General features: G+C 43.7%; 1 protein-coding gene and 2 long non-coding RNA genes across 3 annotated transcripts; 1 reads left to right on the top strand and 2 right to left on the bottom strand.

The window, feature by feature from the left end:
- Positions 1-3,903: 3,903 nt before the first annotated feature.
- On the bottom strand, positions 3,904-11,080 carry LOC124850059. Its single transcript, XR_007030845.1, has 2 exons — positions 10,947-11,080; positions 3,904-4,269 (listed from the first exon to the last, which is right to left on the bottom strand). It is a non-coding gene; the product is annotated as an uncharacterized LOC124850059 (long non-coding RNA).
- LOC118300680 lies at positions 4,276-7,990 on the top strand. Its single transcript, XM_047332657.1, has 6 exons — positions 4,276-4,812; positions 5,112-5,239; positions 5,604-5,766; positions 6,128-6,421; positions 6,761-7,521; positions 7,646-7,990. The coding sequence occupies exons 1-5, from the start codon at positions 4,709-4,711 to the stop codon at positions 7,518-7,520; spliced, it is 1,449 nt and encodes a 482-aa protein (XP_047188613.1). The 5' UTR covers positions 4,276-4,708; the 3' UTR covers position 7,521; positions 7,646-7,990.
- On the bottom strand, positions 8,092-10,940 carry LOC124850058. Its single transcript, XR_007030844.1, has 2 exons — positions 10,375-10,940; positions 8,092-8,705 (listed from the first exon to the last, which is right to left on the bottom strand). It is a non-coding gene; the product is annotated as an uncharacterized LOC124850058 (long non-coding RNA).

Raw genomic sequence — 11,080 nt, 5'->3', positions numbered from 1 at the left:
TTCCTCGTATACGAAGACCTGGAGAGTTACCACATAGAAAGCGGAACAATCTGGCAACAAGTGAGTGGAGAGCCGGGGTTCTTGTACTGAGCTTGATGATGATGAGAGTCAGGTGTGCCAGGTGGGGATCGCTGAGCCATGCCCCTGCTGAGAGATACACACACACACACACACACACACACACACACACACACACACACCAAGAGGGGGAGACACAGGGAAACAAACAGGAAACACTGGGGAAGTCTAGAGGTCACAGAAAGGGCTGTGACAGGCAGTGTGCTACCTATAAACAGACAGCCCTAACCTACCTGCACGACAATATGGGACATGTTGGTGTTGAACGAGTTTTGAGCCTCGCAAGAGAAAGAATTTATTGGCCATATAAGAAAAATGATATTGAGGAGTACATCACCAGGAAATGTCATTGTATCAAGCAAAAGAAGCCAGCTGCACATGACCGGGTGCCGATGGGCAGTATAACGTCAAGCTCACCCCTCAAACTAGTCTGTATTGACTTTCTCCACCCTAAACCAGCCGTGGGGGATACAAGTATATCTTGGTGGTGGTCGACCACTTTACCCGGTTTGCCCAGGCATACCCTACCAAAAACAAGGCCGGCAAAACAGCTGCTGACAGGATTTTTAATGACTTTGTCCCTCGGTTCGGGTACCCGGCCAAACTCCACCATGATCAGGGCCGAGAGTTCGAAAATGAACTGTTCAGAGCTCTCAGACAGTTCGCCGGCGTGAACCATTCAAGAACCTCCCCTTACCATCCCCAAGGTAATCCCGCAGATAGGTTCAATCGGACACTGTAACAAATGCTCCGAACTCTGGGCGAGAAAGCTGGAAGGACCACCTGCCTCACATCATCCATGCATACAATTGTACCAAGCATGAGGCGACAGGCTATTCCCCGTCTACCTGTTATATGGTCATCACCCACGTCTTCCTGTTTACTTGCTATTCGGGTTGGTAGCAAAAGAAGAAAAAAACACAGCAAGCAGCTATGCAGAAAAGTGGGCAGAGAAAATGATCGAAGCATACAAAATCGCCAGCACCAACAGCCAACAAACAAGTGCAAAAGGCAAACAGTATTATGACAGGAAGAACAGAGGCGTCACTCTTCAGCCAGGAGAAAGGGTTCTCGTTCGTAACGTCTCTATAAGAGGAGGTCCATGCAAACTGACACCCCACTGGGAGAAGACAATCTATATTGTACGAGTGCAGCTCAGTGAAAACACAGTCTATAAGGTGAGCCCTGACACAGGGAGCTGTCCCATGCGCACTCTCCACTGAAACTTGTTTCTCCAAATAAATGACTTACCTGTAGAGCCACCAGTTACAGATACACCTGCCAAATCGCAAAGGGTCACAAAGTCGCAAGTCTACCAAACCCACAAGAGAAATCGAACAGACACAGAACAAAGACCCAAGTGAATCGGATGACGAAGACGATCAACCAAGATATTGGCTGCGGATACCAAGGGAAGTGCCGAGAGTTGAAGATTCAATACCTCATCAAGGTGTTACCTGTGAGACACAAAACAATGCAGAGCGGATTGAAACTTACCTTGCGGAAACAGTTCATGTTGAGCCTGCACCTGAGAGAGAAAGTAGCAGTGAGGAAGAACTTGAAAGACAAAATGAAAGTGTGCCTTGTGCTGAGGAACCCCAGCCTTACCACGAACAGGAGTTGGCTCAGGTTCAAGATCCAGAGCGAGAAATCCAAGACACTCAGCATGACACCCAGCATGCACTGTGAAGGTCTACCAGAGACAGACACCCTGGCCAGATGCTCACCTATACAGCCCTTGGTCAACCAACATACCAGCCACGTCTCATTGTGAGTGCAATAGAGACACAGCCCACAGCTTGCACTCATCGGCCTTAAGATCCTAAATCTAGACTTTGATATGACCCCTCTACAAAAGCCAAGTGACACACAGGAAGGTCTGGGCTCCAGGACAGTTGCCCACTTTGGATGGGTGCTAATACTATCCAACAGTTATTTTTAGCTTGACAGTTTTAAGTCTACAAATTTATTATTAAAAAAAGCCTGAATCTTATACTGGAACTGTGTCGTTGGAGAGACGAAGGCATTTACCAGATTGTCAAAAAAAGATGCTACATTATGGCAAATGCAGAATCCAATGTTTTAGAGCTGGATACCCCAGTCTCTGCTCCTTCACATTTGACCATTATTTAAAAAATCTTGTGAGTCCCCCAACTCTATGAAAGTGTAATAGAACATCAATGGATTTTTATTGCGTCTCCTCTACAGGGAGGTCAGAGGTCAGTGTCATTACAGAACAAGAACCCCACAATTGCTTGAGCTTTTACTGCAAACAGCTTCATTGACAGTTAACCTTTTACCCCCCACTGTTATGCCTATGGGAAGACGACAATATGTATAACATTCACTCCCAGTCGGCTAGTACAGGGAAAAGTAACATGAATGTGAATATGTGATATATAGTATATATACCTACCCATATATAATGTTATGAAAATATTAAAGGTAAAATGTTGACAGAGTGCAGAACTGAAATTTCATCTGGATACTCTTTGTTCAAGGCAGTATAGCAGTCTAATATAGTCCTAGATCCTTGAAAGCTTTGTCTGCAGTTTAGGCAGACAACAAAGGTAGTGAGTGGTAAACCTCAGGAGGTAGAGAGGTCATCCACAGATCATAGGGTCAGCAGTTTGATCCCTGCTTCCCCCAGTGTTGCCCCCGGTCCCCAAGATACTTATCCCTTCCAGCAGTGTATGAATGTAACAGAAAAAAATGCTTGGTAAATGAATGTATTGGTGAATGTGACTTGAACTGTAAAATCGCTTTGAGTGCTCGAACATAACTGAGAAATACAATTACAGTCAATTACTAAGACAAAAAGATGGTCTCATCCAAACTCCAAAAGAAATACATTTTGACAATCAATTCAATTCAATTCAATTCAATTTTATTTGTATAACGGCATATCACAACATACATTGTCTCAAGGCACTTTACATAGTGAGGTCAATATTACAATATTACAGGGAAAACCCAACAAATCCCACAATGAGCAAAGCACTTGGCGACGGTGGAGAGAAAAAGCTCCCTTTTAACAGGAAGAAATCTCTGACAGAACCAGACTCTGTTGTGGGCGGTCATCTGTCTCGACCGGTTGGGGTGAGGAGAGAAATGAGGAAGAGAGGAGAGGTGGGAGGAAAGAGGGTGGGAGGAGAGACAGTAGGAGAGAAGAGAGAGAGAGGACAGTTGTACAACCACCGCTTTAATCTCTACCAGACTGATACTTATAATTAAATTGATGTTGTTGTTATTATTAGTGATGATATTAATATTAATAATAATAATAACAATAATAATGACGGGTTTGGGTCCTGCAGCTCTGGGGTCAGAGATACACCAGGAGAGATAGAAAACACACACAGGGTTAGTGACATGTACTGTAAACATATCGGGGGATAGGGGGGTTGTATAACAGTTGCTTTAATTTCTACCAGACTGATACTTATAATTAGTGAAAACTTTTTGCGAAACTAAGTTCGCAAAAAGAAATAAATAGGGATGAAGGAGAAGTTCTGGATGACTGCTGCTCACAGATGCAGTTCCCAGTCGCATGCTGCCCTCTAGGAGAACTTTACGAACACTACACGTGAATTTGCTGCCTATTCAGTCTGATTGCCTGCCCAGGACACTGGGGGTTCAGGTGACGACGTATACTTGTGTATATATTTCATTTTCACATACGGTGAGTCACATGATTGAACCGTATTCAGAGTTAACAGCTGCTTTCCGTCAGCTTTAAATTTGATTAAACTGTAGGTGTAAGTTCCAACATATGTAAGTGACAGTTTGAATAAACAACAACATTCGTAGGCCCGTTGTTATTTGTGCCGTGTTTTTTTTTTAAAATATGATGTTGCTACATCAGATAGGGCCGTTAAGAGAGAACAGTCTCAAAGGTCTCAACGGCTCTGCTGAGGGTAAAACTGGGAATCCACCTTGACCTCACCACAAATCAGGGAACGAAACCCAAAGATTCGAAATAACCAAGGTGGTTCACGCCAAGCCTTTGGAACCCCCACTTCTACTCAGCGCACGTTTAGTCAGTTAAAGCTGTGTGGCAGAGTCGTTTGGACCTGAGATGGAAAAACACACACATTTGCTCTTTAAGCGTGTATTCGTTCGATGACCTAACCCGTGTTTTATCTGGGTAACTAAATGAGCGTCTCTCGGTGTCGACGTTGTGCCTCTGACCTATGGAAAGCCATCAGCGCAAATATCGTGTTGGAGAATACGCGTAGTCACGTAAAAAACGTACGTGTCAAGACGTAAAAACGTGTCAAGACGGCATTTTTTGCCGTCTTGACACGTAATATTTTTACGTGTTGACGCGTCATTAACGACACGTGATGTGGTTATTAGCCACTGAGAGACTTAGGATAACGGAAGTCATACGTATTTATGAAGTCGGCGGTCCAAAAATGATGTAATAGTCACGTGATGAATAAATTACTGACGTTGCGCCCCACACACCCCCGACACATGACGCTGCTGATTACCAGACACGTAGAGTAGTGACGTATGTGAAACGTGAGCCAGGGGGCGTGTCCTTTGGACGGAACTAGTTCACGTTTGCAGCGGGGGTGCAGGGAACCAGGCTTTCAGTTGACTCCGAGGCAAACGAGAGGTAGAGATGGCACTCCGTAATTTTCTGACGGACTGCAACCAAACTTTTCAATATTGTGTGCGGTTAGCCACATCGGACGATGATGAAACGAGACGAGCGTCTTTGGCAAGGTAAGATATATGTCACTTTTTCTATTTAACAGCCATGTCGGCTGAGCTCCTGCAGAGTTAGATAGTGACTAGCTCATGAAAAACCCTTGGCTTGATAATTACATGTGTGTGACTTAACCCCCCGTGCTGACTACAGTGTCTACCCTGTTGAGCCAAGTCTTTATGTCTTTATTTTCATGTTGTATTCAGCTGGGTGCCCCCCCCCCCCCACACATTTTTTTGATGCTGTCCCTGTGTTTCAGATTTGTAAAGCCAGTTTTTCTGACCATAAAAATAACAACCATATTTTTATATACTAGAATGCGTACAATGCAATCAAGTCTCCGATGGGCAAGAGGAAGGCTGGTAGAGACGGGCCTGGCTGGACAGCTGCTGGATGTCATCGAGGAATTTCTTCAGGACACAGGAGAAGATCGACAAATCCCTGGTAAGTTCATAGAATTTTATTTATAGATAAATGTGATCATGCAGAATCTATGCATAGTTTTTAATGGCATACATTGATGCAGAGATGGACACAAAACATATAAATCTAATTTTTAAATCTGATATTTAAGATTCTTTAATTCTCAGAATTCAAATCTGACCAACACTTGTCCAATTTCCCTGCTTCCAACACATCAACAACACAACTAACTGTTCACCTGCTGCCTCCTGTGGCAGGGGTCACTGTAACAAAAAAGTTCCTGTTATTCAGGTCAGTTGTTGGTGGTTTTCATTTTGTGTCTGCTTGGTATACTACAATAATAACGTGTTATTTAAACTATTTTATTTGTTTTTAATCACTGCAGTGTCTCAAGGATATAGTGCTCCTCGAATAAGGGGACGGGTCGGGCAGCCACGTTGTCTGATCACGGAAGAGCAACTGCAGTTCCTACTCTCATTTAATTTCACAGTGCAGCAGATTGCAGACATACTGGGTGTCTCAAGACGCACTGTAACACAACGCCTCAGGTAATTATTGGCACATACAATAACAAATTAATATATGCTGTTCAGTTTGGTTCATGGCTGGAGGGATAATTCAAGAGAAGGGACAAGGGGGCGCACCTCCAGGAAATAGGTGCAAGACAATTAAAGTACAAAGTAAAAGAAAAGCATCATTGACAGTGTCATGCTCCAAAAATGTATTACAGGCAGCATTTGATCTAAACATTGACCTGGATGTAGCAGAAACTGCCTGTGGGTCTATGTGTTAAATTGCAGTAGTAGAATGGTCAGATTGAATTTAAGTTATCTAGTTGTGAATATTTGCACAGAAGCATTTGTTTATTTCAACATGAGTGTCATTTATTTTTTCCTTTTTTAAATACAGACAACATAATATCACTATCCGTGGTCGCTACTCCAACATGACCAATGCCGAGTTGGATGAGCGAGTCATTGACCTGGTACACGGAAATGACGAGCTTGGCCCAGATGCTGTGCGTGCACGTCTTTTTGGCGAAGGCATCGTTGTACAGAGAAGACGTGTTCGCCAGAGTCTCCTCAGGACCAACCCAGCGGGGGCTGCTCTCAGAGCCATGTCTCATAGACTGCACAGGCGCAAATACAGAGTAGCTGGGCCTAATTCGTTGTGGCATCTTGATGGAAATCACAAACTCATCAGGTCAGTAACTATACCCTAAGTGTAATCTGCAAATTAGTTTGCCCCCTTCCAAATATATATTTGTTGTTGCAGTTATTTTCCTTCATATTTCACACGCTTAACCAGCAGTTAATGTTAAAGAGAACCCTAACACAACTGTGGGTCATATTACTGTGATTGTTTTCATCAAATTTACAATGTCTTTCTTTGACATTAAATTTCTTTTAGGTTTGCAATAAAAAGAGATAACTGCTATAACAGCAAACCAGGGATGGAGAGATGTCATGCTCACAGTGCAACAAGTTGTAAAATGTTAATCTAGCATGATTCTTAACATCAACATTTACTTTTTACTGGAAGGTGGAGAATCGTTATCCATGGAGGAATTGACGGATTCAGCCGGATGATTGTGTTCCTCCAAGCTTCCAACAACAATAGAAGCAGCACTGTGATGGAGCAGTTTGTTCAGGCGGTGGACCAATTTGGTGTCCCCTCTAGAGTACGCTGTGACCATGGTGGGGAAAACAATGCTGTTTGCCTCTTCATGGACGTTTTTCGAGGGACAGCTCGGGGAAGTGCTTTGAGAGGAAGGAGCACTCACAACCAAAGAATTGAGAGACTGTGGAGAGATGTTTGGAATGGCCTCTCCAATGTGTACCATTCACTCTTCACACTTCTGGAGCAAGATGGGATCTTGGACATTAATAGTGAAACTCACCTTTGGGCTCTTCAATATGTGTACATGCCGAGAATCGACCGAGACCTGCAGCATTTTGTGAACCAGTGGAACCACCATGGACTCAGGACAACGAGATACATGTCACCGTACCGAATGTTTGTGCGTGGATGCCTCCGTCTACAGTCACAAAATTTGACTGGTGTTCAAGGGCTTTTCGGGGCAGATGAGGGGCCAGCAGATGAGCAGCCAGCAGAACAAGCAGTGAGACCACCTGTACCCACTTTCAACTGGCCAGAGAGGGTTGCTGTCCCTGCCAATACGTTTGCTGTTGAGCCTGGTCGCCTCCAAGAACTGCAACATCGAGTCGACCCTCTGGCTGGTTCCAGAGACAGGATGGGGGTTGATCTTCTGCAGGAAGTTCTGAGCTTTCTGTTGTCTTGAGGTATAATTAAACTCAGTCTATTTTGATTAACAATATCATTGGACAGCAGCCGTACCGGACTGTCTCTACCTCCATCATTGAGTCCATCCAAACCGCCTCCATCACCATCTTGTATCATCCGCAGGGCCCAAAAGGTGATCAGCTGCAACCTGCGGTCCCTCCAGGACACTGTCAGTGAGGCCCCCCACTGACAGGCACTCTAACCCTCCTTCCCCCAACACCACCCAGTCATCTGCCCATTATGCTGCCAGATTTTTGCAAACTCTGACATTGAACTTTTCATTGTAATAGTGTATATATAGTTGCATATGTATAGTCTTTTTTCATTTATGGTAATTTTTTATTTATGTTCTTGTGTGCAGTACTTTTGTTAATGGTTTATTTTTTGTAATTATTGTTTGACCTGAACACCAAGGCAAATTCCTTGTATTTGAAAATGTTATTGGCAATAAAGCCCTTTCCTTTCTGATTCCGACATGTAAGACTGGTTTGATGGTGAGCTCTACAAAATCTCCATTTTTCCATTTCCCCTAGAAATACCAAGTTTGGAAGATGTATGAGTCATATTGGTAACTTGTGAGAAAAATGTCTGTAAATTTATTTATTCACTCACACATGGACAGGTCGCCAGCCTATAACAGTGCCACATACAACAGGGCAAGAATTTAAAAGAAAAGAAAACACAACGCTGCACCTTATTAATCACATATATTGGAAATTAACAACACAACTTATATTCACAACGAAAAAAATAATAAGAACATCGCAGTAGAACACACCCAGGATTCCGTTTGGTGGGTTGGAACAAAACAAAAGTAAAAAACTTGAGAGTTAGACTCTACATTTTCTCTGTCAATCCAATTTTCTTTATAAAAAACTGAAAAAGATTTGGAACAACTGAAACAACAAAAACTGAGAGCACGGCTGAAATTTTTTTCACTGTATGCCAAATTGAATTGCGCCCCCAATCCCCATTTCCATAGCACTTTCAAATTTGGGGAATGTTGACTGTACAGGCAGGCGCAGTACTGGTCCACATGTATTTGCCATTGGGAACATGGCCGGTCCATCTTCAGGATGGAGAAATTCCAGCTCCGGCTGAGTGGGAAATCCCATTGCTGGGATTTTGTCTAGTCCAGTGGAAAAAATAAGGACATCTCCCAGGCTCAGCGGGGATGCGCCATCTGCAAACCACAAAAAGAAAATCTGTAAATTTGTGGCATAAATAATACTGACAACATACTAAAGTAAAGAAATTAAATAAGAGTATTATGCTTATAATTATTTTTGATGCTGAAGGTGCATGAACAATAAACAAACAGTGACTCTCTCTATATATATATATATATATTAATATATACAATGTAAACAAACAGAGACATAAAGTGCGAGATGAGGAATGTGCAAAAAAGATGAATAAAATGTGTTAAAAGTTATACAAATATTACAAATTCAGCTTTATTGTAATGAGAATATTCAAGGGGGGGGGGGGGGGGGTGCAATAGTCAGTGACAGTGGGGAGTGGGGTGGTGGTCCCAGGACCTGTTAAGGATCCCAACTGCAGATGGGAAGAAACTTCATGTGGCGGGAGGTTTTGGTCCTGATGGACCGCAGCCTAAGCCTTGGGGGGATCCCGTGCTGATGGTCTGGGATTCAGAGACGTGTTTCCCCAGCTTCATCCTCTAGATGCTGGAGGAGAAGGTGGAGGGCCATGTTTACTGCATCGTCTACAGACCTGTTGGCTCTGTAAGCGAACTGCAGTGGGTCCAGGGGTGGGTTGGTTATGGCTTTGAGGTGGGACAGCACGAGGTGCTCAAACGAGTTCATGACCACAGAGGTCATGGCGACGGGTCTTTAGTCATTCAGTCCTGTGGTCCTTAGCTTAATGGGGACGGGGATGATGGTGGAGACTTTGAAGCACATGACATTCTTCAGTGAGGTGTTGAAGATGTCTGTGAACACTGGAGACAGCTGGTCAGCGCACTGCTTCAGGGTGGATGGATAGACAGAGTCTGGTCCAGCTGCTTTGCGGGGGTTCTGTCTTTTGAATAGCTTGTGGACGTCCCTCTCCTGCAGGCAGAGAGTCGTCACTGTGGTAGAGGAGGGGGGACCCAGAGGTGTGAAGTGGAGAGGCACCGGTTCCTGCTGAGCTGGGGGTGTTGTTGAGATGGGAAAGGGTGTCGCGGGGGATGGTGTCAGGGCTGTCCCTTTGTCTCTCAAAGCAACAGTAGAACTCGTTCAGTTAATTTGCAAGCCGCAGGTCGTTGACGGAGTGGGAGGGTTTAGGTTTGTAGTTTGTAATCTGTCTGAGCTCCTTCCAGAAAGAACCAGAGTCGTTAGCTGAGAACTGGTGTTGGAATTTTTCAGAGTACTGTTGTTATGGTTATGGTATTGGTCGAAACAACTACAACATATATTAGAGAGCTACCTCTAAACAGTGCCCAGTGCCACTGTTTGTGACTGTATAAATCCTGAATTATTATTTACTTCAACAGTATGCTATTTGGAATGTCTGACCCCCAATTAAGGCTGTCACCCCAAAAAGGTTAAAAATACAGGGCAAGGGGTGTCAAAACATTTAAATATATTTATTACTTATATCAATGATATATCTTTGGCTGAAAGCCTGGAAGAATCTTGTAAAATGGCTTCATTAAATCCCTAATGTGGACCATACCATTTCTTAACTTTGATGTTTCATCTGCCCGTCACTCATGATGGTGTGTGTCACACAAGAGAATGTTACAAGTTAATGTAAGATGTTGATGTTAGCTAATACACTTTTCTTTTAGTAAACAGTAAAGCTTAACCTCTATACAAGTATAAATCATTTTTCATTAGGCACTTTCTTACCCTCCACCTGCAGGAGCCAGTCTCTCCAATAGGCGATGGTTTTTAGCTCTGCTCTTTTCCTGTTGGATCCAGCCAGTGAGAACCTGCGTGTTACAAACAGTGTAACCAGATCTGAGGCACACAATTTATTTAGTATGAAACAGCTGTATGAGAACCGGGAAACAGGGACCATAGAAAGAGCACTTTGAGATTGCTTTTAGCAATGAAAAGTGCTCTATAAATAAAATATATTATTAGTGTTATCATTATAGAATATTGGACAACATTCTTCTGATTTTTTCTTTTAAAAATCATTAAATACTCTTGTCATGTCATGTGTACCATGCCTTGACAGTTTCCAAGAAACGAACATGTGGATGTGCAGTGACACCTAGAGGAAGGACTAGTAACAGCAACAGAAAAAAAACACCCCTACTAGAAAAGAATAGAACGGTCCATTGAAAAATGCGTGTCGAGACGTCATTTTTTGACGTCTCGACACGGCACTTTTTGCCGTGTTAAGACGTCATTTTTTAACGTCTCGACACGTGTTCTCCAACACGATATTTGCGCTGATGGCTTTCCATACTGACCGCGGCTGCTAAGCGAACGCAGGAGGCAACAGCCGGGAACCCTCTCGCGCCCTCCGACGCGCCTCTGTACGCTCCCGCGCGTCATGACGTCACGCGTCATTCCGTCACGCGCCGTCTCGCCCCCTCTTGTCGCT

Source organism: Scophthalmus maximus, chromosome 6 (assembly GCF_022379125.1).
Source record: "Scophthalmus maximus strain ysfricsl-2021 chromosome 6, ASM2237912v1, whole genome shotgun sequence".
NCBI lineage: Eukaryota > Metazoa > Chordata > Actinopteri > Pleuronectiformes > Scophthalmidae > Scophthalmus > Scophthalmus maximus.
The sequence above is the reverse complement of the archived record's forward strand: the minus strand, read 5'-3'. Positions and strand labels throughout refer to the sequence as shown.

Coding starts and splice junctions, on each gene's coding strand:
- LOC118300680 (XM_047332657.1), top strand. CDS start 4,709: ATGGCACTCCGTAATTTTCTGACGGACTGCAACCAAACTTTTCAATAT. Junction 4,813..5,111: donor AGACGAGCGTCTTTGGCAAG/GTAAGATATATG, acceptor TTTATATACTAG/AATGCGTACAATGCAATCAA. Junction 6,422..6,760: donor GGAAATCACAAACTCATCAG/GTCAGTAACTAT, acceptor TTTTACTGGAAG/GTGGAGAATCGTTATCCATG.